Source organism: Gorilla gorilla, chromosome 8, assembly GCF_029281585.2.
Source record: "Gorilla gorilla gorilla isolate KB3781 chromosome 8, NHGRI_mGorGor1-v2.1_pri, whole genome shotgun sequence".
In the NCBI taxonomy this organism is placed as follows: Eukaryota; Metazoa; Chordata; class Mammalia; order Primates; family Hominidae; genus Gorilla; species Gorilla gorilla.
The window spans coordinates 71054347-71079739 of record NC_073232.2 but is presented as its reverse complement, the minus strand read 5'-3'; the positions used below and the strand labels follow the sequence as shown (position 1 = coordinate 71079739).

The following is a 25393-nucleotide window of genomic DNA, read 5'->3' as shown; positions in this document are numbered from 1 at the left end:
AAACAACCTCTAGTGGGGAGCCAGGTTGAGAGGTGGGCATGGGGGATCCTGGTGGACAGCTCTTGGCCCTGGCTGTTTGTCTTATTTTACTTGGAAACCTTTTTTTTTTTTTTTTTGGGTGGGAGACCATCTGGCTTTTCTGAGAAGGGATCCGTCTTTGTCACACTGGCATGAGCTGGTGCTGGACCCCCTGGCAGGACAGCTGGTGGGGTGAATTTGCTGTGGAACCATTGGGAGTAAAAGACAAAGCTGGGAATCTGAACTCCCAAGAACATGGACATCCAAACATGTATGTGGAAATCTGTGGTTTGTGAACCATCAGCACAAGTAAGAAAGGGTAGAATCGAGAGGAAAGATTTTCTATTCACAGGTGAAAAAACAAAAATAATTTCAAACTCTGTCCTTGGCAGCTGAATTACAACATGGATGTGCCCTTGTCTCTTACAGAGACAGGTGTCTTTAAGTAGCCACTGAGGCTACCCCATCCCATTTGAAGTTGTAGGTCAGAGAGCTGCAATGGGTGGCAATTTACATATCCTTAGGTTGTTTGTTTAAATAGTCTGTTCAACAAGTAATTAAAATGTCTTGCAATGAGCTCATGATGGTTTAGGGTAGAATTTTAGGAGCTGGAAATTTCCATGAAATTGGGAAGAGGTGATGACTCTGGCTGATAAATTGAGGAATGGATGGAGCTTAAAGCCCTGGATGTGGGGCACATTCTGGAGGAGGCTGAGCTAGGAATTAGGTGGCCCCTGGTGTACCCAAGACCGAGGCCAGACCCTAGAGCACATGCATTTGGGATGATTCCTGAACCCCAACTTCCTAGTAATGTCCCGCCCTTGGGCATTTCAAAGAGCCCCGACTCCCACAGCCAGAGCACACTGGGGAAAAGTAAGGCAACTGCAATCTTGAATCCCTGCCTGACCTGCAGCTAAGGAATGTCTTTAACACAGGCAGCCAAAGAGATGTCACCAAGCGCACCTGTCACTAAGAGATGAGTGATGACAATGGACATAGAAGTACCCCAAGAATTGAGGGAAGAACATGCATGTTTGAAGGATTCCAGGGACAAAGCCAGGGAGGGGAATCTTACCTTAACACTGCATACCCTGGCCAGGCAGCATATCCAGCCTCAAGGCCCCAATACTAGCTCAAGCCAACACAGGTAGAGATGCTGGGGAGGGACCCAGATCTGACAGGCAACCGTAGGTGGCCCTGTGCAAGTCATTCTCTTTCTCTTGCCTCCAGAGCAGCCAGCCCTGAGTGTGGCATAAAATTGGCACTTGGGAAGACTTAGCTGGCATAATTTTTATTGTTATTATCCCCCTTATTTTTTACCAGTCTCCTGGCTCCTGTGTTCATGCTAACTGGTCAAGGCAGAGTCTAACCATTCCTTTTTCCAATTCCAGAATGCATTTCTAGCTCCTCTCTTCTGAGTTCAGGGCTGCTCAGGGCCCAGGCCAAGTGTCAGCCAACATTGTCACATTGCGTGGCCCTGCATGTGCTGGACCCCTTGAGAGTCCAAGTCATGTCACCCTCCACTCGGGGGCAGCTCACAGCCCAGCAGAAGTCAAAGAAGTGTCTGATGCCCTTTTGGCTCAAGGTGACCCCCTCTCATCATCACAATCCCTCCCTACCCCCTGATACCTTCATTTATCCCTCCATGGCTGCGGCTCAGACACACAGGAAGGAGGAACTGCCTGGTGATGCAGACAGCTCAATAAAAAATGTGGAGACTCAAGCTTCAGCTACTTTTCTGTACATGGCTTAGGGAAGTGCTAACCTTGCCCGTTTTCTCATCTGCAAAACAGAAATATCATCTCCCCTGCAGGGAGCAGGGAGCATTATTCAGAATGTGCTAAGTGCCTGGCATGTAGAAGGGTGGAATGAACGCTAGGTTGGTATTCTTACTTGCACTCAGGCTCCAGCTCTGCTCACCTCCAGGCAGTCCAGGGCTGTCCCTTCTCCCTGCTCAGGGTGAAATGGATGAGGAACCACAGACAAGGAGACCAGGGCTTGTAGAGCCTCTGAGACTTCCCTTCCCAGATCTCCACTGTGGTTTGTGATGGGTGAACACTGATCACATTGACTACATGACTGGCATTCCACCTCAAACCCTGTGGAACTCTAACTTCTCTCTTCCTGGGCTGGTTTCCCTGCCTGTACCTGGTTTACAGGGAGTATGAGGAGCCCCAGGCCAGGCCAGGGATTCAGATGCTCCAGAAAGCAGCTCCAAGTTTGGGTGAAGGGAAGAGACATCCAGGGAGGAAGTGCAGCAAGAACCTGGGGCTTCTCCAGGCTTTCCTGGAGGAGAAGGGGAGGGTGATGGAAGAGGGCTGGAGGAACAGGAGGCTTTGTATTTCCAGCCATGAGCGCAGCAGATCCCACAAACTCCCTCACTCTTTGACAGGCTGGCCATACAGTTTATCATTGAAACCAGGACATTCTGACAGAGAAGGGGGCTCTGTCCTTCATTTTCCTGGAACAACAGGCAAATACTGAGACAGTATGGTCACTTTGTTCCTCCAGGACTTTGAAAGGGATCTGAATAGCATCTTGGAGACCACTGATTGTCCAGGGCAATGACCCCCTCAAGTCCCGTCTTGGGAATTTTGGAGTCCCCACATTTCCAGGAAGCCATGCTTTGGTCTCTGCCCCTGTGGCTTCCTGAAAAGTCAGCAGGGGGCTCCATGAGCCTTGCCCCACTGGACCAGGCTCCCTGAGAAGGTTCTGTGTTGGGGTTCAAGATGAGCCACACTCATCACTGGTTTGTGTACAGTAGAGCAGTACACTTTTTTGACCACAACCTATGATAAACCTTGTATTTTACATCATCATCATCATCATCATCAGGTGTTCACCAACCCCCCCACACACACTCAAGACTTCTTCTTCCCCATAGTAGATGTGACACTTGCCAAAATTTCTCATTTTATTCTCTTCCTTCTTTTCTATTTGAAAACACATTCTTCTTTCTTTTCTATTTTGTTTTTTAAAATTGCCGCTTCTACTAGTTTATGTTAATTTCACAGCCTGACTTTGTCCAGCATTTCCCATACACGGATTCTCATTTAAACCCCAGAAATATCCCTGTGCCATCCAAGGCAAACCATGGACCTGAGCCTGGCAGCTCCTGTGCTGGCACATCTGGAAGGCCCCAGATGTGGCTGCATCTGGGGCCTTCCAGACTGATCAAGGCCGGAGAACAAGGCCGGAGACTGCAAACCACAAGAGAAGGTTATTTAGTGCATTGGCCCCAAACAGCCCAAGGAGGGGCTCCTGCCTGCCATATCTCAGCTCTGAGATGTGGGGCTCACGGCTACTCTGAAGCTCCTTGTCTGTGTCCATCACATGGAGAGGGCTGGTAGCTCATGGGATTATCAGGACAACTGGAAGAGATGGTACCTGAAAGTCCTGTGTGGGCCTGGCAGGCACAGGCTGCCCTGGAAGGCACATGACCTAGGTGTTGGTCTGTCCCCAGCAGGAGCTCTGTCCTGAACAAAGGAAACACGCAGTGAATGCATTAGGCTCCAGTTTCCCTTGGCCTCCTGAGCAGGGGAAGGCCCACACAGCCTGAAGGGCAGGTGCTCTCTCAGAGGAGGAACTGGAACGAGCTGGTCCCTGGCAGGCCTCCTTCCCCGGCGAAGGCACCGACAGGGCCCTGGAGGGTTCCCATAGTGGGCGGAAGGAAAGCCGCCTCCCCCAAGGCTCAGGAATGCCCAGAATGGTTGTTTCCTCACAGCCTACAAGCCCATGTGACCCAGGCTGAGGGTCCCACGTTTAGGGAAGTGCCTGGGAAGGGGAAAGGACAAGGGTAGCCCGTGGCTGCATCTGGGGCCTTCCAGACTGACCAAGGCTGGTCACTCCTCCTCCCCATCAGCTTGTCTGGCTGCAGCACTGAGTTTGGCCACTGCCTGGGAAAGCTGAGCACAGCCACCGCTGCCAGCCACAGTCCTGAGCTCTTGGCCCTTGCCTCAGCTCCTCCCCGGAGGTTGGCCATCTTGCTCAGGTCTGGCTGGGAGCATCAGCCTTTAGGCCAAGCCAGCAGCAGCCAGGGTGGCCTAAGGCCTCCACCTGGTAGGGCAGTGGGGAAGGTATAGAGAACCCTAGAGGGGAGGCAGGGGGCTCCTATGGTTACAGGCTTAGGTTTGGAGCCAAACAGACTCACATCCGAATTCTCTTTGTCACTTCCCAGCTGTGTCCATTTTTGGAAAGACTCAGCCTCGGCTTCCAGTACTGATTTCGTGGAAAACTCCACTTGGTGGTGTCTCTGCCCTCTAGGGCCCTGGCTATGTCCTGAGGTCTGGCCAGCCACCCACTGCCCCATGTCAGGCCTGTCCTGAAGCACGAGCAGCAGAGATCTGTTCCAAGGCTCAGGAATGGGACCTGCAGCCACTGTGGTTGTCCCCTGGGGCCACCAGCTGCAAAGCCCAGACCAGCTGTGCCTGTCCCAATGCTGGCCTGTGGTTTGCACAGGCAGCATGTTCAGGCCCCACTGGGAGGAGGGAAGCCTTGGAAGGGGGTGCCTCTAGGGAAGGGATGGTTCTTTAATTTAGGCTCACAGGGAATAAACACTATAGTGTTTCTCATGTGCTGGGATTCCAGGGGGAAGGGCCAGACACAGGGGAGTCTGCAGAAGGAGCAGTGCGGGTAACCACTGATGTACAAACATTGGAGTGAGATGGATTTGGGTACCAGTGTGACCTTGGGTGTGCAAATGAATGCATAACCCTGGAGGTGAGTTGCTGCCTTCATTTCAGAGATGAGTGGAGAAAGCGTCCAACATGTTAACATCCCATTTAGCTATTGTGCCATCATTCCAAAATTACTGTCGTACCTTCTATGTGCCAGCCACAGCAACTGATAGGCAAACACAACAGACCAAGTCCCCCCTTGCTGTGCAGCACAGGAAAGCAGGCAAGAAACAAACAGATGTGGTCAGGCAATGCAATGGAGAGGAGCAGCAGCAGGAGGCCGGGGCGCAGCAGCGTGGGAGGAGGGGGCCTCTGCAAAGGCTTTTCTGACAAGGCCATGGTGAGCAGAGGCTGCAGGAAGGGAGGGGTGAACCATGGGATGATATGCAGGCCAAGAGACCAACTACTGCAAAAGTCCTCTGCCAGGGGTGGGCCTGACCTGTTGAAGTAACAGGAGGCCAGTGTGGCTGGAGCAGAGAGGGCTGAGTTCAGAGACATGCCAGGCTGGTGGGGCAAACCTTTGTAGGCTGTTACACCACATGGGATGGGAAGCCACAGGAAGGCTTGAGGAGGTGGGCTGCAGCCAGCCATCATTACAGGCCACTTCAGCTGCTTCTGAAAGAGCCTGAGGGTGGACAGTCAGGGGCTAGCACAGTGATTTAGGCAGGAGACCCCTGTGACTTGGACCAAGACAGTAACAGTGAGAAGTGATTGGATTCTGGAAATATTTTCATGATAACTAATTGGGTTTGTTAATGGTTTAGCTTGGGGTTGTGTGAGAATAAAATCAATCAAAGATAAATATAAGGGCTTTGGCCTGAGCCACTGAAAGGGTGGAGTTGCCATTTGCAGAAATGGTGATAAGCAGGTGGAAATTCAGAGTTTCATTCTGCATATGGTGCATTTCAGAGGAGGAGCTGGGTGTACAAGTTTGGGCTGGAGACAGCACTCTGGAATTCCTTCATGTTTCCATGGTGTTCAAGGCCAAAAGAACAAGTGAGTACAACTGGTGCTCAAGAAGAGCTAGGGGCCAGGTGCAGTGGCTCCCGCCTGTAATCCCAGCACTTTGGGAGGCTGAGGCGGGTGGATTACCTGAGGTCAGGAGCTCGAGACCAGGCTGGCCAACATGGTGAAACCCCATCTCTACTAAAAATACAAAAATTAGCCAGGCGTGGTGGTGCATGCCTGTAATCCCAGCTACTCAGGAGACTGAGGCAGGAGAATCGCTTGAACCCGGGAGGCAGAGGTTGCAGTGAGCCAAGATCATGCCACTGCACTCCAGCCAGGGTGACAGAATGAGACTCTGTCTCAAAAAAAAGAAAAAAGAAAAAAGAAAAGAAAAACGAAAACAACAAAAAAATAAGAAAATAAGACAAGCTACGAGCACTGAACCCTGGACGCTCTCACGGTAAGCTGTCTAGAGGAGAAAGAGGAAGCAGTGAAGTGGAATGAGAGGGTGTGAAGCAAAGAAACAGGCCAGAGTGGCCTCCTAAAGGCAAACCAGAAAATGTGCTTCAAGGAGGGCGATCAACAATGTCAGGTGATGCCAAGGGACCAAGGAAGCTTAGCATTGATAACTGGCCTTTGGATTTCCCAGCATGGGGCTGACTGGCAGCCTAGTGCCCGAGCAGCTCCAGCGCATGAGCCAAAGGGTCAAAATGCTAATGGAAGTGGGCTCAACGAAGGGAGAGGCGGAGAGACAGTGGGCATGGGGAACACAGACAACCCTTTTGAGGGCTTGTGTGTGATAAGAAGCAGAGATACTCCAGAAGATGCAGTGGGATATAGGTTAGAGATCGTTTTCAATGCTGCTTTGCTTTGTTTTTGATAGGAGATATTATAACATGTTGGCAGGTTAATGTAAGCAGTGAAAAAATTATGGTGTAGCAGAAAGGGGAAGTCAGAAGAGGCATCCTTGTGCAGGTGAGGAATGCTGATCTCCATGTCCCAGGTGCTGGGTGGCAGGGAGGTGGGTGACGGCAGCTACAGTGCATACATATTGGATGAGTGGGTGGACGAGAGGTGAAGCTTGTGAAAACCCCCTTCTTTTTTTTTTTTAACTTTTAAGTTCAGGAGTACATGTGCAGATTTGTTGTATAGGTGAACTCGTGTCATGGGGGTTTGCTGTGCAGATTATTTCATCCACAGGTATTAAGCCCAGTACCCATTAGTCATTTTTTCTGATCCTCTCCCTCCTCCTACTCTCCACTTTCCAACAGGCCCCAGTGTGTGTTGTTCCCCTCTATGTGTCCATGTCTTCTCATCATCTAGGTCCCACTTATAAGTGAGAACATGTGGTGTTTGGGAAACCCCCCTCCATAATGCTCCCTTTGATTCTGTGACAGAGGAAGCCAGATCATGAGCTGCAAGTTGACAAAGGAGAGGAGGAAGAAAGCTTAAGGAAAGAGAAGAAAGCATGGAACAAGCCCCCAGGAGTAGGAAGGGCAAACAGAAGGGCTGAGTAGGATCAGGCGACTGAGTATGAATTTTGAGACTGGACAGCAGGGAAGAATTTTTTCTAAGCTCCGATCAGCTTTGGAGGTGCAGGTGCAGGGTGGACTAAGTGAGACTTAGCTGGAGAAGGTTAAACAGCCATTGACAGCTGGGTCCTTCATTCTAAGCCTGGGGCTCTTTCCACTCAGCTGCCAAGTCCACAAGCCCCACTTACCACCCCAGGCCCCTCCATTCACAGCAAGAATAGGAGGATTGGGGAGCTCAGAGCCTTCATCTATGGCTTCACTCAGCTTTGTTTCTTTTTAGTTTCATGGGCCAAGGGGTGGACACAATTCCTTATGCTCTTACTTGTAGCAGGGCAATGGCCTTGAAATCTGAGAGCAGCTAAGACGGGAACCCTAGGGCTGGGCTGTGACTTGACCAGAGGCTGCTGCCCAGGGCCTGGTGCTGCCTTGCAGCCTGAAGAGTCAGCTTACTCATTAAGTCTGTGAAACACCCATGATGAGGCACTGGCAGGAAACCCTGAAAAGGCATTGTGGAGCTTCCTCCTAGTGGGGGATGTCTAGGAACAGACTCCACCTGAGGACAGCTGAGGACTTAGCTATCTCCAGTTTGCTCTGCTCAGCGGATACACAGGCTGTGCAGTAGGCCCAAGCCTTCCCTGCACACATCTGGTGGCTGGGCCAGAGCTCTCCCAGGCTGACGGATGTTCACCCATCTCTTCACAGCTGATGCTGGGCAGGCAGGGTGGGTGCTACACGGGTCCTGTGTGCCTTATGTGGAGAGAGGCTTGGGGAATGCCTCAGGGTCTTTGATCAATCCTAATGGGTAGCAGGCACAGCTAAGGAATCTGTGTGGTCTAAATCAGGGGTCCCCAACCCCCAGGCTGCAGACCAGTAGGGGTCCATGACCTGTTAGGAACTGGACTGCACAGCAGGACATGAATGGTGGGTGAGGGAGCATTACAACCTGAGCTCACCTCCTGTCATGATAATCAGCAACAGCATTCGATTCTCCTAGGAGTGAGAACCCTATTGTGAACTGCACGTGCGAGGGACCTAGGTTGCGTGCTGCTTATGAGAATCTAACTCATGCCTGATCCTCTGAGGTGGAAGTTTCATCCTGAAACCACACCCACCCCACCCTGCACTGCCCGTGGAAAAATTGTCTTCCAAGAAACCGATCCCTGGTGTCAAAAAGGTTGGGGACCGCTGATCTAAATGGTCTTTCTTTGGAGCTTGCAAGTTGACCCTGGTGATGATTGTTTGAGTGTAAATAGCAGAAATCCTCATTTTACCTCCAAGAGGATTTACTTGGAACACACAGAACCCAAGGCGGGGAGTGTGGCCAGACCTCACCAGCGACCAATGCCCTCTGAGGTTCTCCAGGCCCTCCATGGGCAACCACAGGTTGCTTCCCTGGTCTTGCATCCCCACTTCTCTCTCTGAATCTGTTTCAAGCAGTGGGGGCTCCCTCTGCTTCTGTGTCCCGGCAGCCCACACTCCAGAGTGCCCAGTCCTCAGCTGCAGGCACAGAGAAAGGGAGCAAAGCCCGATGCTGTTGAATCACAGCCTTGTACTCCTGTGACAGAAAATCAGATTGGCCTGCAATATGCATCCAGTGTCCACTCCATGCAATCAGCCGTGCTGAGGGGACCCCATCACCGTGGGGGTCCAGCTTTCTCAGCTGCGTTTGTCCCTCCCACAAGTGATGGGAATAAGGAAGCTGAAACCCAGTGCCCTGTGCCCCCCATGCCAGACTCCCTGTGTGAGCTACACCTCCGGCTTCTAGAATAAGCCCCCTTTCCAATTCACAGGAGGATACCACCTGGGCTCTCCATGCCAGCCCTCATGGGCTCAGTAGACCACCTCTCCAAAGAATCCACTTTTCTCAGGTCTCACCTTCACCAGCACTTTTTAAGCAAATCCTTACTGATGCCTAAGTTAGGGGTCTTTTCTGTTTTATGCTTCCCTGATGCCTGAATGCACCACAATCTATGAAAATACCCACTTCTCACACGGCAGCCGCCAGACTGCAGGCTTCATGGAATTAGAGCGAGTGTGTCTTGCTCCCCACACTCCTGCGGTGCAGGAGAGGCATCACAGCTGTTGTTGGCCGAGTAAATGAGGGGAGAATGCAAGCATGCCAGGGCTCAGGCTTTCTTTCTGATGCCAGGTCATTTTGAAGGGTTGGTCCATTGTTGATTCCCAGTGCTAGGATAGCAGTGTGGTGTGCCGGAGATACAGGGGATGCGACCCAGTGACTTCTCCCCATCCTCTAGCTGAGGAGCAGGCTCAGCTTCCAGGTCACTTCCTGCTCCCTTGGTCTCTGAGCTTTGTTAAGGGGCTCAGCAGAGGCAGATGTGGGTCTTATTCTAGCTCTGTGGAGCTCAGGAAACAGGAGGTGGAGAGAGGGAGCAAAATGGGGAACTTTCAGGGTGGAGGGGTGGGCTTTGTCCTGTCCCTCAAAAGCTAGCTTCTTCCACACACTCTCCCAGTCTAATCCTCTTGACCATTGGCAGTAATAAGCTTCAGTGTTGCAGCTGGGAGACTGGAACTCAGAGAGATCAAGGGATGCATCTCAAATCAGAGGGAGCAGAGAGTGAATGGGACGCAAGCCCCAGTCTACTGATCTTCACACCTGCACAGGTCCCCTGACACCACGCTGCCCTTCCCGGCCTGCTCTAACCCTTCTTCCTTCCCCAGTCCATCTGCAACTTAGCACCCACATGATGGCCATCCCATTAAGTCATGGGAAGATTTGGCATGGGATGATGTGATCACATCTGGACCAATGGGGAAGAGGGCTTGGAGGACCGGACAATCTGACTCAGACATTCGGAACTTTTGTGCTGACTCTCCTTTCCAACAAAGTTGACTGTGGATGACAGAGAATGTGCCAGAGAGTGTTAAGGGCTGACCTCTGTGAGGACCAGAACCTGTCTGCTGGGCTCATCTCCTATGCCCCATGTCCAGGACAGTGCTGGCTAACCATTGCTAGGTGAGAGAATCGTGTCTGGCTTCCAGCAAGGTCTCTGTGCAGTGCAGGAAACACACAGAGCGCTGGTCCTCAGCAATTACCATCAGGGCCAGACCTCTGTTGCATTCTCCCAGGACTGAGAAGGGCAGAGTGGAAGCTTCCCTCCTCACAGCTGTCAAGAAATACCTGAGACCCTTGCACAAAACCATCCCTTGTGGAGTGGAGGACAGGCTGGCCTTTCAGAAGCAATTCTAGCAAAATCAAAGACACTCAGAGAAAAGGGAGCACCTTTCCCTGCTAAGGATCAGCTGTCCAGAAGAGGCAAGTATGCCTCCAGAATTCTCAGCTGTGATTAGCATGATTACAATGCCCTGTTTTCCATGAACCACTGTAGCCAGGATTACACAACCCTCAGTTTTGGGTTTGAGGGGAAAAAAAGCATGTCCAGAAAATTCCAAGTAGTAACACTAATTTCAAACTGTTGGTGGCTACACTTGAGTACAGAACTTTATTAGGAAAATTATAAGTGCATATACATTTTTTCATTGGTATGACTTCAAAGTAGAAATTGTTGTTTCTCAAAGAGTTGTTTCTTATTTATTTTTTAAAGCACACTGCGTATAGGAATTGGCCTTCTCCTGGACGATTTTCACATTATCTGGGAGATGCAATTGAAACAATACAAAATACAGTATTCATCACATTTAACACTGAATCCTTCACTGCTCAGAGACTGAGAGTCCAGCGAGGTTGCAAAATAACAAATTTTCTACATGGTTTTATCAGTGGTCTGCTTAGGGGATTTGGAAGTTTCTAGGGAATATTTCCCAGGAATGGGGCTCCTTCAGAATGGGTCAGGGAAGCTCTGTAGAGGGATCAGAGCACTCAAATTCTCATCCAGCTGGAAAAGGGTGTAGCACCTGGGAAAGGCGATCAACTCCCAGTCAGGGAGCCCACGGTGATAACACCAGTCAGACGATCACACCATGGAAGGGTCCAATGAGATCCAGTGGAAAGACTTAGAACATCTAAGGTTGGGGGAGGTGCAACCTTCTGCTATTCAGCCCCTCTGCTCCAAGCTGAACCTTTTTTCTCAGGAGGTAATCTCTAATAACAAGCAGAGTGCCCTCTGGAGCCTCCTTGCTGGTATCTCAGTGCCTGGACAGAGGGAGACACACCACAGCACAAACACGTGGCACAGACTCAATCCCAACACACAGCCAGTCAATAAGCCTCTGGCCCCTTCCTCTGGGTCCTGATACAGAGCTGGCAGCGAGGGCCTCCAATGAGGTTACAGGGAGCCCAAGGGAGTGTCAGGTAGAGGCAGCACCAGGTCCCGGAGGGACAGATGAGGGATCCCTAGTCAACAGCTCGCGGACGCACTTGACTAGCAGTTGGAAAGCAAAAAGAGATTCAGATTACAACAGACTTTTCCCTTGCAAATGGAAGACTGTATTTAAATGCATATTGCTTTAGCTGGGCAGTCTCCACGAAGGAGCTGATTGTTAGTAGAGGAATTGTTATGCAAATAATTTTCCCTGCAGTTTCTACTCTTATCTATTTTCTCCCATGGAGGAGAAATAGAAATGATTCCTTTCCTGACTGTAGTCAAGATTTAGGGTCATGTTTGTTTCCTCAACCAAGAATTCAATGGTCTTGGTTCATGGATTCGGGGCAGGTACATCCAAGTTCTACATGACAGATTTTAAAATATCTTGGATTACCTGGATAATGACTGCCCCACCAAAAACTCAATTATACTGGTATAGTGAGAGGTTAATTTCAAAAGGTTTTGAAAGAGTTCTGTATCTTTATAACTAGTAAAGATCCCTCAGGCTCTATTTTTTCAATGTAACATAGCTGGATTGAGGATTTTAATTTTTGTTTAAGGGACAATTTTTGTTGATGGGTTTGCCTTCTGCCATGAAGCTCCAATTTGAAATACTTATGAAAATACTTAACACATGTTACTAATTACCCTACAGATTATTAAATTCAAAAACAGTTACAATTCAAGATTACGTCACTATAATTTACTTCCTACTTCCTACATGTTACATAGTTTCCTTGCTTCGACTTCCTTGTTTTCCACTTTCTTCATTCAAATTTTTTTTAACTGGAGTCTTTAATCAAAGGGGAAAAGTATTCGTAAGAGAATGAAAAACAAAACAAAAACCCGCAAGTGCTTGCCTTTGTCAAAAGTGAACATTTTAAGTGGCTTAATAATACAGCTCTATCGACTGCCCTCAGTGGAAGGGGAACACTCCAAATGTCAGGCAGGTTGACTTACTCTTCACATAGCACATTGTTCTCTTAGAGAAATGTCCTGTGGGAAGGGCCCGAAGCACAGGTGACATGCAGAGCAGAGAGGGCCTAGGAGGAAGGCAGGAGATGACGGCATTGCCAAATGGTGAAGAAGATGAGGTTAGATGTGAATTGGGAAAGAATCTTCATGTCCAGGATTGGTTATTTTGTGGGCTGGGTTTTAAAAACCAAAAACAAGTTGTGAATGCTTGTTTTCCTCAAGCAGTGCTGGGCTTGGCCCTAGTTTGAAGGTAGTGACATGTGAGGGAGCACTGATGGGGCAGCAATCCTCTGGGGTCAACCCTGGTGCACACCGAATTCCCTTGGGCTCTGCCCATGGACCCACCATGTTTTTGTGATCAGTGGGGGAACCAAGGTAGTTCATTCACCCCAAAGGACCACGGCTCTGATCAGGACTGCACTCAAAGGGCCCAAGGGGCATCTCCTCGCTCAGTGGCTGCATAGGGGGAACAGTGCATGCATCAAGACATTGGTCACAGAGGAGGACGCTGGCTTTGAACAAAAACACAGGATTGGACAATGGACAATATTGCAAACAAGACACAGATGTGCACAGCGTTTTCAGGTAACACAAGACATTTTCATTTCCTGCTTGGTGCACAGTTTACATGAAAGCTTTGGTCCTGAGAGTCCTTTTGCGGGGCCATGGAGACAGTCGTGGACACACATGATGATGGATGAGACAGAGAATGATGAGCAGAACGTGGAGGATGTGGAGGTGCTCGGGATGAGGGCTGGGTCTCACTCTGCCCTGGCCTCACACTGCTGCCTCAGCTCAGGGTAGCCCTGCTGCCCTCCCAGAAGAGGCAGACCTGGCTCCCACGTGGATGGGGAAGGGGGTGAGCCTCCCATGTGGCCCTCCACCATCCCATCCCACAGAGAGAAGCCTTCACTAGGCGTTGCCCAGGTTGACTGGTCCTGGCACCCCCAGGCGTCCCTCTTGGTGGCTCTCCACCCTAGGGCTGACCATGGGGGCCAGGCTCCCTCAGCCCAGTCTCCCCACCTGCACAGCTCAGAGAATACAAAACCCAGGAGCCCTGAGTCAGAGGAGTGGCTCCTTGGAAAGACACTCTAATAAGGCAAGTACAATAATGGCCTTAGTCTAAGCTGCTATGTGTCGCCAGTGACATTGAATAATCAAACTAAATGAAAAATAAATGTCATGTATTTTGCTACATAATCAAATGGTGAAAATATGGCAAAGTGTGCAAAACAAAGCCCTTGGCAATGCCTGGGGCCCTGCCCTGGCAGGGGAGGCTGTGGCAGGCCCTTCCCTAACACTGGTTTCAGAGCTGGGCTCCTACTGTAAGGGTTCCTCAGGCGTCTGACCCTCTCACATCTTGAACCTCCTGTTGACAAGAACAGAGGGAAACACCATTAAGGCAGGTTCCCCCCACACCCAGCCAGCTCCAGCAGGACAGCGGCCTGCGCGGAGGCCCTGGGGCCAATCCCTACATCCAAGTTGGCACCTTGGCCATGCATCTCCCTTCAGAGGCCCTGCGACAACAGACGGGAGGGGAGTGCGAGACGCAGCCAGGCTGAAGCGGAGGGACCCATGGATGGCAGAAAGCAGAGGACAGACACGTGGCAAGCACTGGGCGTGGCAGACGCACAAAGGCACAGAGAGGCCCATCAGAGTGGTCATACGACGGGGACAGGGCACACTGCTTACCCGGCACCGGCGTGGGGCTGAGGCTCAGGATGCTGCTGCCCTGCATCCTGGCCTCGGCTGTCCCAAGAGGCACTTTCGTGGCTTCCAGTAACCCTTCGCCCTCGGGGCCTCTCAGCCAGGGGCCATGCCACCGCAGGTGTCCCCAGGTGGGACTGCTGGAGGTGGCACAGGGGTGGGTGCACAGGTGGCCAGGACCTCCCAGGAGGAACGCATGCTGGACAGAGCAGTGACCATAGCGCACCCCTCATTTGGCTCTGACTGGTGTGAGCACTTCCTAGTTTCAACCCACCAGGAATCCCGGTCAGGCTCTTCGCTCTTCCACGGCGACCCTGTCTTCAGCACTGGGTGTACCACCTGCTCCCAGGAGCTTCACAAGCCACTTGTAAGCCACAGTGAGCCCCCAGGGCACGTACAGTCACATCAATATCAAGACAGGACGGACCTTGCATGCGTTCTCAAGGTGGGACCCACTCTCAGTCCCTGCAGACCCTGCTCCCCAGGAGTGGGATAGCAAGCAGTTTGTATCCTCAGGCAGCCTTAGCTGGGCCCTCTGTCCCTAGGGGGCCAACAGCTTTTCATGCTGACCAGGACAGACTGGCCACCCCTCCCCAGGCACAGAGCCCTGCTGCATGTGGAGTCCGAAGAATGCAGGCGAGTATGGGGGCACACGTTTGCCCTCTCGGGGCGCTTTTGTCAAGAGTCCCATGGACTAGAGTGGCTACTGGCTTCCACGGGAAGGATGGCAGCCCCAGGCAGCCCACCCAACAGCTCTGTGCCTTAAGAGGTGGGGAGGGCAGAAGACTAGGGCACCCCTGTACCCAGGGCTCAGGCCTGTGACCCCCAGTGCTGGCAAGAGGAACGTGGGCCAGGAGAGTTGTCCAGGTAAAAGAGATAGCAGCGGGAAACAAAGGTCTTTGGCTGAAGCATCCTAGGACACCTCCCCAAGGAGGAGAAGGCATGGCTGTGATCACAGGCTGCTCATTAAAGCTCAAGGGGACACCACGCTCCGGGACGGGGTGTGTCTGACATGCAGGGGTCTTTGTGGGTTTTCTCCTGAATTCCATGTGCTCCATCCTCCAACCAGTTCCTTTTTCTGCATTTATTAAAATTATGACCCAGGATCCGGGTGCAGGGTGGGCGGGTGTTTATGTGAGGTGGAGAAGGGCTGAGAAATTCAACACATCCTTTTTCCGAGCACTACTGAAATGGGGTCCTTGCTCTTCCATCCTCCCGGTCCAGATTAGAGAAACTTGCCAAAAAATCTCACACATACATCTACATGGGCAGGGAAGGAGGGTGCAGGAAAGTTCTAGAGCTTAAGTGGTATTTGCTTTAGGCAGATAAGGTATTTCCCATGCATGAGGACAGAGGCAGCTGTGCCCTGCAGCCGGAGCACACGCCATCACGCAGGAGGCGGGAGGAGACAGGCTGGGATCCCCAGGGATTCAGGACCCTTGCAAAGTTCCATAGCACATCTGTCCTCCACGTGGGGGACCCGTTTAAAGACTCTAAAGAGAATTGCCCAAAGAGGAGCTCCCTGAGAAGTGTTTCCACATCCGCTCTCTGAGAATGCAGCATTCCCTCCGGCTCACCCCACACAGTTTGCAGAAACCCACCCGGGCTTGGGGATAAAGCCACTCCCACAACCCAGGAAGGAGGGGCTGAAGAAGCCCCTTCCCAGGTGGCAGAGTGCTGGAGGGAAAGGCAGTGGGTGTTTGGAAAAAGCCAGGGCCCATTCCTAAGGGTCAGTTAGTTTTCACCTTTCCTGAGGGCCACAGAGGGGTGGCACACCCCCTTCCTGGCGAGGCCACCTCTGCTGGGCTAGCAGGTTGCCCTGCACACTGGCCAGGTGGCCACAGCCTGGTCTCCACAGGAATGCAGACTGCAAGTGTGTGGAGCTGGTGAGCTCCCCAGTGAGCACAGGCCTTCTAAGAGAGGAAGTGGAGGGCGGGCTGGGGGGCTCAGCAACCTGGGCATTCCTGGAGCTCCCAGGCTATTCTGGACAGAGTCCTGAGCACACAGGCTCCGCGTCACAGACCCCCGCCCCAGTCTCTGCACAACTACTTTCTTCATAACTTAGCAGACCAATAAGGGCCTTAAAAAGCACATAAATACAGAAGCCGGTGTGGCTGGCAGGGCAGCAAAGCACTGCTCCCCCACAGAAGTCTGAGCCCCTGCCCAGTCTGCATGGGGGTCTGTCCTGGAGGAGGATCGAGCAAATTTACAAAGCGCCGAGAGCAAGTGAACTGTGGTCCATCTCGAGGTGGCAGATAACTAGTTTTTCCTTTTCTGGGCAGCCTTTCTCTTCTTCTGTCGCTTCTTTTTTCCTATCTTTTCTTTTTTCCCCACTTTTTCTTCTCTGCGCCCCCTTAGATAAAATTAGTAGAACCATTAATAATGTGGAAATAAACAAAAGTTCGTCTCAGTCTGCATAAGATTTAACACTGGCCCGTGTACTGGTTAAACTGTGCCTTCAGTCTCAGGCCTGGAGGCCCCTGGTCAAAGCACTGTTTATCAGTAATGCATTAAAATAAATTGGACATTTCCTTCCATTCAAACAAATGTTCAATGGGCTCCTAGAACACCTTTGTGAATGGGTTACAGCGACTGCCAATCTGCCAACCTGAACCTGATTCCCACTGCGGACAAGGAATCCACATCTCAGGGTACACCCAGGGCCAGGCTGGCCATCGTGGTCCTTGTCACCCCACCCTGCCCTGCTCTCATGGGACTTTTTCTCCTTCTCAATGCAGGGCTGAACTCTTAGCTTTCTCTAAGAAATGTCTGCATTTCAAATTGAATAACGTTTTGGAGGCTGCAGGCCCCAGGTTCAGACTGCCATTCAGAAGAGGAGAAAAAAGGCAGTGGTCCCACCTTCCCCTTTCTAGACGCCTGTGAACACTCCTGGGAATGAATGTGATTGTTCTGGAGAGCAAGGGAGAGAGCTGGTTAGCAGAATTTTATTAGAGCAACTGGCTCGTGACTGTCACATTAAAATGATTCAAGCTGAATGGTATTTAATGATTTATGGGGTGAGGCCACCTGTCCCTGTGAAAGCTTCATATTAACCATGGCCTGGAGTCATGGGATTTTTACATGGGAAAATGTAAAAGGTTGATATTACTAGGGTTGTGTCTCTGGGGATTACATGGGGATGTTAGGAGAACCAAGGAGGAGGAGGGAGGGAAGACGAATTAGTGAGTCAAATATTATTCTTCAGAAAACCAGCACTGCTATTTCAATCGGGTTTAAAAAAAAAAAAAAAAAAAGATCCAAAAACTTGAGCTGCAGATCTAATCTGCTCGTGAGAAAAGCCCATACACTGTCACACATGGGCTGTGAGAAAGGGTCTCAGACACCTGACTGCAGGCAGGCTTAACTATATAAACCAGAAACGTCTATGAGCTCCATCACTAACAACTAATGAATTTTATTTCAGGTAAATAAATTCCCACATACAGTAGGAGGTTTATACCATGAAACAATTAGCATTTTATTGCTAGTGCATATAATGTCACATTTGATACAATTTTAGTACAAGTGAAAAAATACACTGTGGCTAACATTGAAAAGCTGCAATCACATTTATATATCATATATATTTCTTTACAAATTGCCAGTAGTTTGAGATAATAGAGAAGTATAAACTACTGACATTCATATGGCTCCACTTCAAATATATGAATTGTTCGACTATAAATATATTTTGAAATACATTTGTTTTCTAAAGAAATGTAAAAAAAATGTGCACAAAAATATATATAAAAAATGCCTTGCAAAAAGTTACAAATACCACCAGGACCATCTGTGGATCGCATTTATGCATGGAAATGTCGTCTTGCCAACAGTTCTGATTGGAACCTGAAACCCTGCTGTGGCTTCAGGAAGGGGTAGTGGCAAGATGATGGTTTATTCATTGATTTTTTCGCTTCTGATTTCGGAAACCTCAGAGTTTGTTAGTGCCTCCATGGCATACATAGGCTTCAGAGGCAATCACAAAACCCAATCACTCAAAGCGAGCTCTCAGATTTAAAATTGCATTTGATTCTGTAAAGACTTGTCTTTTGCGGGTAAGCAGGGGGACCATTATACATCCCCAGGAGAGGGCCAGCTCCATTCTGGAGGAGGCCAAAGACGGATCTCACAGAGGGCCCGAGCTGTGGGGCAGGCCCTGGGAGGAGAGGGATGCAGGGCACGAGCCCCAGCGATCACCCTCTTCCCGGCTGGTGCGGCGCTGATCAGGCTACAGAAATGAGAAGCAGAAGCAAGATTAAGCATGCTCTCGGAGTCGGGGAGAGGGTAGGAATAGCTGGGAGAGGGGTCTCTGAGCACAGTCCCAGTAATAGTGGCTTCTACATGGAGCCCACAGAGCCAATCACTGAGGTTGAAAGAGGAGGTGAAGGCAGTGGCGGCTCCCAGCCCCGGTCGGTATCTGAGTGCCACAGAGGCCTTCCTCTTGGGAGGGGCGCTGCTGCGGGAGCCTCAGTGTCTGAAGAAAGGACACTTTTTCCAGCTCCCTGTTAAGCCACCACCTGACTGTGCCCAGACTCCCCAGGGGAGCAGAGGAGATGCTCCAAACAAGCCAAATTCAGATCTCGAAGTACTCATTGATTTAAAAAATGAGAATGAGAATGATGATGATTGTGATGATCATGAAGGAACTAACTGCTTGAAAATGCTGTTGATAATACAATTTCTTTCTTAGAAAAACCCCAGTAATAAAAGTTCCAACGTGCACGGGTACAGGGCATGGATGAATATAAGCTGCAATATCATACCGTATGCTATAAATGCAGGGTCTAAATGCTGGCAAACCTCAGGCCCGATCCCAGATCAATGTGCCCACCCCACACACACACCTGGTCCTCATGGTTAAGGCCCCCTCCCCCACGTCTTTGCCCTTTCATCTCTCACAAGGTTTGTTTTCCTCGAGTGGGTCTAGCGGGAAGTCCTTTTTGGCTGTTGTGCTTACTTGTTTAAAGCTTTCTCCAGGTACTCCTGAATCCACTTTAGCTTCGGGTCAATGCACACTTGTCTGTTGTTGTTCTTCAGCCGGGCTCTGTGAAAACAGAATGGCAACAGTGTGCGGCTGCACAGGAGGAAGGCGCGGCTGCAACGTGTGCGTCCGCTCCCCCAACACCCATCTAGGGCCCTCGCTGGCACCCCGTGCTCCACTTGGTACGCTCAGGCTCCAGAGGTGCTCGCGGTGTGCTGGGGAAAGCTCAGCGCTGGCAGTGCAGGAAGTTCCATTGCAGAGACATGGAAATGTGAACAGAAGTCTTTCCGGGGCAGTGCAGGGGAATTCATGTAAGGGAGCATTTGAGCTGCCTTTGAAGGATAAGTAGGAGCTTGGAGAGTAAATAAAGGGGAAGGGAAAATCAGGAGCAAATACGCCAGGGGGGTCATCAAAGCACACAGAGGACACAGAGGAAGGGGAGGACAGGATGCTCTAGGCACCTGGGGAGGGGAGAATGGAGAGCAACAGAGCAGAGGTTTATTTGGATGGGTCATCTTGATAGACATAGGGCCGACTTAAGGATGGGCGTGAGGAAGCCTGGAGGAAGGAGGCCTGCCAGAAGTCACCGCAGTCTGACCGGGAGGGTGACCAGCCAGGGAGGGGAGGGGCAGTGCAGGTGGCTTACCAGAAAATAGTTTCTAGAAAGATTTTACAAGTTCACTGAATGTTTCTTGGTCTCATTTGTTTTTTAAAAGTTCACACTCTTAAAAGCTTCCCTACACGCAAATTCCTGGGGAGGGCCTGATTTCATCTCTCTGGATCTCTTGCCAGAAAGCCCTTTGGTGCCAGGTAATCTCATGCAGCCCAAGTACTTAAGGGTCTTGAGGACAGCTAAGCCCCAGCACAGTGGCTCAGGGGCACCCAGGGAGTCTTCAAGCAGCCTGTCCATTAGGTGAAGAGGGGTGCAGAGGTGGGTGTGGCTCGGAGCAACCCACATTGGGGTCCAAATCTGGGCCCTGCTCTTTGTTAATTTAGTGTCTGCTCAGACCTGAGAACTGTATTTGGCATCTTCACCTTCAAGGTGCATTTCCAGGCCAGTAAACCAGCATGATCAGTGCTGTAAAGCAGGTCCAAGCTAGCTAAATTGAGCATCTTTAAAATACTCTTCACAAGAGATAAAGTACCATGTTGTAGGCAAAGTACTGAAAAAACATTCATTTTCTAGGGCCCTAAAACATACTGTAAATAACAAACACATTCAAGGCAGTAAAGGGTTAACTCAAAACTAAAAACTGTTTTCTAAAATCAAAAGTAAAAACAGTTGGTGTTGGGTGGAAAAGTCTTGGGAAAGTTGTAGCTTTGGTTCCAACTGCTGTCTCCCCACCCCATTTTTAGCACTAGAACTTCTGAGCAATCAAATCCTCTCCAGGAGACTCCCTGAGCCCTCGCTTCCCCGTGTTCCGACACAGGACCTCTTGAGCATGAGAGGGCCAAGCTATGGGCTTTCAAGCACATGGCTTTCTTCCTGCATTTCTTGCGGTCTTCTGTACCCAGCTGAGATCTTCCTGTCTTGTGGATGTGTGATTTTGGTCTTTGTTTCCCAAATGAATAAAATCAAATGTTAGTGGCTGCCATCCACACCAAATAACACCAAAACCTCGTATGTTGTACTTGAGAAAATACAGGCAAGTGAGCTGAAAATGTTGAAGTTTCACCCAATGGTTAAACAGGACTTAAACTGAATTTGGGTCTTGTGAGTTAATGTAGGGCATCAGATCCCCGAAACTGGCAGACCATTTATCACTGTTATTAGCTAAGGGCTGGCTAATTTACTAGGCTTCAGCCAAAACCTTGGTGAAGCCCATAGTTTCTCCAGCATCCAGCTGTGCTGTGCTGAAGAACACAGGTTTGGAAAGAAGAGAGAACTACTACGAGCACAGCAGGGTGCCCAGGCCAAGAGCGGCTTTTAAAATTAATGCCTGGTGGCATACTAAAGGTCCTCGTGATAAGAATAGCTGCCACTAATTATGCTAAGTTCAAGGTTGGACACTTGGCTTGTCACTTCTACACCTTTAGTAAGACTCGGGTTAGATGTTACTATGTTCGTTAGATGCAACTATGTTCGTTAGATGATGTTTAATTTCAAGACTTACACAATCTGAAGGGCACAGTTTGGAGTGTTGAGAATTTTGAGATGCTTGACGTTGGCTCTGGCAACATGGCTTTCGAAGAATCGGCATGGGCATCTGTAGCTCAGGCTGACGGGCTTCCCTAGAAGAGGTAAGGACAACAAGGCACTTTACTACCCTGCCAGATTTTGGTAATGTGTGTCTGGGCTGCAGCAGCTGGTGCAGCGATTAAGGATCAAGAGACGGCATCACTGGGGTAAGTTCCAGGTTACTGGTGCATTTTGGGAAAGGCCATCTCCTCAGGCAACACAGTGAGTTCTGGCTGAGCTCAGGCTCAGCTTCTACAGGGCAAGGAGCCCAACAGGCCTGGGGAGAGCCGGAGCCTAGATGAGGGGGGAGATTAAATTAGAAGCCACCTGCTCAGTGTCTCAAGATAAAGGTAGTAATTATAGTAGATAACGGTTTCAGTCCAAGGTACTGAAATTCCCAGTTACTCTTTGTAAAAAAAATTCCTCAAGGGACAACTGAGAAAGATCTCCCTACTCAGGGAAAAGAAAGGGGGACAAGAGGTTCCAGGCTCCCTGGCCTCTCTCCTCTGGCACAGGCCTCTAGCCAGGAAGCACAGTAGCACTCAGGAATGCTGCCCTCCCCCACCCCAGAGACCCCTCCTCACATTCACCTAAAGCTCTGGAAGGCACAAAAGAATCCTGGCTGGCTTCCTACCTGTGAGTCCCCTGAGAGCAGGCCAAGGACCCACCTTCTGCCCAGCACTTTCCCCAAGGCTTAGAGATTAGTGGAGCTGGAGTTAAATGTGGTTTTCATTGCCTAGGCAGGGATGCTGTAGCCTCAGGAATTGTATTAAGATCTTTGCAAAATCACCAATTTACAAAATGCCATAATTGACACTCATTAGTGTAAATTAGCAAGGGGCTCCTGCAGAACCCACTGCTCACCCTTTAAATATAGGATTGCAAGCCCTGGAGGGCTAGGATTTGTGTGTGCTTTTTGTTCTTCTTTTTTCCTTGCAGATTTTATCCAAGCCCCACTTAATACCCCAAATTATTTGAACTTGTGGATCCTTTCATCAGAGATTAAATGTATGTCTAAGAATATTTGGTCCAGAGATTTTTTTTCTTTTTTCTTTTTTTTTTAAGTTTGCCTGTTTACAAAGTTCTGAGAGACCTCTGTGGTTCTGAAGTTCTGCACCTTTGGGAAAGAATGCTGGGGAAGTAGGAGGAAATCTTGAGTAAGGGGCTCATTTTATTTTATTTTTTCTACAGACTGCAATCAGTTGAGGGATGATGTGGACTAGGAATTGCATTGTGTATTCAGCCACCAAGTTGCAGGAAAAGTGGACCACTTGTCCCCCCACTTCCTTGTCCCCAGGACCAAATGCAACTCCCTGAAAACCAGGAAAAAGCCGAGCATCAGGGTGCTGGTGACTCATGGCACTGGAGAGACCTAAAGCAGTCTTCACATTTATACCTGATCTAACTCCAGAAAGGCACCTCTGGGGCCAGCTTCCAGCAGCTGCACTGGGACCCTGCAGGGGAAGTCAGCACTGCACTGTAACCAGATCACCTGGGAAAGCAACCCCCAGGGCCGGGGCCGGCAGCCTGGGTAACCGAGGAGCTAAACGCTCCTGAGAGTTGTGCCTCCAGGTTTCCCTGGATTTCTTTTGGGCCCTTCCAAGCTGAGGCAGGGGGTGGGTTGGGGGTGGAGCAGGAGAATAGGAGGCCGGTAGTGAGAGGCACAAGCCCCCTCCCGGCAACAGTGAGCTTGAAGATATGCAGCCAAGTGCAAGTGCTGCAGCCGCCCCCGCTGGGATGGGTGGGGCTGTGACTCTCCAGCGCCCTGAGGAGAGAAGCTCCTCTGGCCCCCCTAACCAAGCAGTGGTGATGAGGCCAGAAATCAGAGCCTATTCAGAGCTCAACGCACAGGCTCTCTCTCCTCTCCCCCTCGACCCCCTGGGATTATCCATTTCCTTCAAAAGCAATTCTTGCTTCTACTCCCAGGACCTAAGGCCCGCCTGTCAAGCAGCGAATTTCAACAGGTCTTTTTAAAGTGACAGAGCCCCCAGGTGTGCTTACCAAAAGAACATGGTCTCGTGTGTACCTCATGTGCTCCTTCCTCCAGCTTTTTGTGAGTAAGACTAACTTTCCCAACCGTTCTGGATGTAAATCCGTGTACCGGCAAGAGTCCTGACTGGCTCTGATGGTACCCCGGATTTGGGACCGGGTGAGCTTGGCTCCAGGAGTTTTCAGAAAGCCCTCCAGTCTAATGCAGAGACAGGAGCCCAGCTGGCCCCTCCAAGCAGGCTTGGGAAGGGGGCCCACCCTGAGTTTAAGCCCGGGAAACCCAGGGGCCCAGCTGCCTGACGGAAGTCAGCCAATGGGGGAGGGGCAGGACCCCTGGCCAAGCTCTCTGTAGTGCAGCTTGAGGACTAAGTGTGGGGATAGAGGGCACATAGGCACTGCGAGGTGAGGGGAAAACAAAACAAAACAAAACATTCTGGCGATGTGTGTAAGAAGCAGATCTGCCTGGAGCCCAGGCTCCTGCCCTGGTTACTTGGCTGCCAATGGGCAACTCTGAGGGCCATGTCACCCTTCCCAGGCCAGGAGGAGTCTGGGATGAACCCCACGTCTCTGTGCTTCCCCCAGGTCAGTTGCACCCATAACTCAAAGACCGAGGTCCCTCATTCCAATCCTCTCTCCAGCCCTCCGGGGAGGGGGCAGCACCATTTTCCAGAGCGGCGCACTGTGACACCTCCACGCTCATCCCACCAATCAGTCAATAACTGCCCAAACCAGAGCCCTTACAGGAACAGAAGAATATCCAGCAATAAAAACTAGAAACATGCCCCATGACTTGTGGGGGGGGGGGGGGGGGTCAGTGTGCAGACACAGCCTCAAGGACTTTTCATCAACGACGAACATTCCCAATTGCCTTCAGTCTGTGTCCTTAACACTTAGGCAGTCCGCCACGACCCCGGGCTGCCCAGCTTCTCCTGCCCGACTCAGCTGCGCTGGTCCTGCTCACACCAGCGCACAGTCCAAGCCAGCTAGGACGCCGGGGCCACGTCTGCACCAACCCAGCCAAGGGCTCGAGGCGCGCTAGGCCTGCACAGCCCGCGGCTGCAAGAGCACTCAGAGTGTCCTTCAACTCTTTGCAGAAAACTTCACAGCCAAGGAAGCTCAGCGGCCTGAGCCACAGGGTTTTGTTTTGTGTGTTCAGAGGCAACAGTTTATTTTGGTTTGCAGCGGTGTCCTGTGACAGCGCAGCGAGTTTCTCTTCAGCGAAAGAAAAGAAAAAAGCCCTCTCCCAGTGAAACGGGACACCACGGTTCCCAGTGGCCCAGGGCCTTGGAGATTGAACTTTGCTGCAGCTCTCATTCCGGGGCAAAGCGCTTGGCCGGCTGGTGACAAAAGAGCCTGTCTGCAGGTGTGTTTGGGGAGCTGGGGAGGGGGCGTGTGAGGCTCGGAGGGTCCCTGGGCCTCTCTCAGGTGAACCCGAGAAGAGACAGGGAGGCAGCGGCTGGACGCGCGCCCAGGTCCGCGTCGCTGCGGACCGCGGAGCTGTGCAGAAGCGCGGCCTGGCGGGTGGCACAAGCCCGACAGCTGCGCCGCGCAGCCCGCCCGCGCCTGGCCAAGAGCCCCGCGAGGGTGTGGGGAGAGGATCGGCTTCGCAGGGAGCGGAGGCTGCGCGGCTGCATGGGACCTCACAGCCTCAAGTCGAGGCATGAGGCGAACTTTGCAAAGCGCGCTCTCGCCATGCACCGCCCGACCTCCAGCACTGTGCGCAGCAGGACCTCGGAGCCCATTTGCCTGTGGAAACCGAGCCCGGAGCGGGAAGGCAGTGGGTAGGGGGTGGGCAGGCAGGGGTCTGGGGTCTGCGGCTCCCCACCCTCGCGCCTTCCCGCGCCAGCCCCGAACGCTCCCTCGGGGCGTTCCTGCCCAGTTGTCCCGCCTGACCTCGCTCTGCAGCCAGCTTGAGGTCAGGCGGTCGCTCTCTGCAGGTCACAAAGCCTCGGCGCAAAAGTAGGGCTTTGGACGCGACACCGCACCAGAGCGCCCAGCGAAGCGAGCTGCCTCCACCCCCACTGTGTCGGGCGGCGCAAACTGCGGGCGCAGGCAGAGGAGCCGCGGCTCTGCGCCGGGCGGGAGCCGAAGCCCAGAGCCTCGCC

At 51.3% G+C, this 25393-nt stretch overlaps 1 protein-coding gene and 1 long non-coding RNA gene across 3 annotated transcripts in view; one reads left to right on the top strand and one right to left on the bottom strand.

Annotated features, from left to right (window-relative positions):
• Positions 1 to 10616: 10616 nt before the first annotated feature.
• Positions 10617 to 25393, bottom strand: part of LOC101124266 (stromal cell-derived factor 1) — a 15308-nt gene continuing 531 nt past the window's right edge. Inside the window, exons 2-4 of one of the 2 annotated variants that reach the window (XM_004049317.5) lie at positions 21235 to 21352; positions 19097 to 19183; positions 10617 to 13801 (exon numbers count right to left, since the gene is read on the bottom strand). In XM_004049317.5, coding sequence (XP_004049365.3) covers positions 13786 to 13801; positions 19097 to 19183; positions 21235 to 21352 — 221 coding nt within the window. In that variant the 3' untranslated portion in view covers positions 10617 to 13785. Of the gene's footprint in view, positions 16493 to 19096; positions 19184 to 21234; positions 21353 to 25393 lie in introns of both variants that reach the window. The other variant, XM_004049319.5, reaches the window with a different exon arrangement.
• The window catches only part of LOC134759215 (uncharacterized), a 21433-nt gene continuing 18408 nt past the window's right edge, over positions 22369 to 25393 (top strand). Inside the window, exon 1 of the long non-coding RNA XR_010135218.1 lies at positions 22369 to 24651. This is a non-coding gene — a long non-coding RNA (uncharacterized lncRNA). The remainder of the gene's footprint in view (positions 24652 to 25393) is intronic.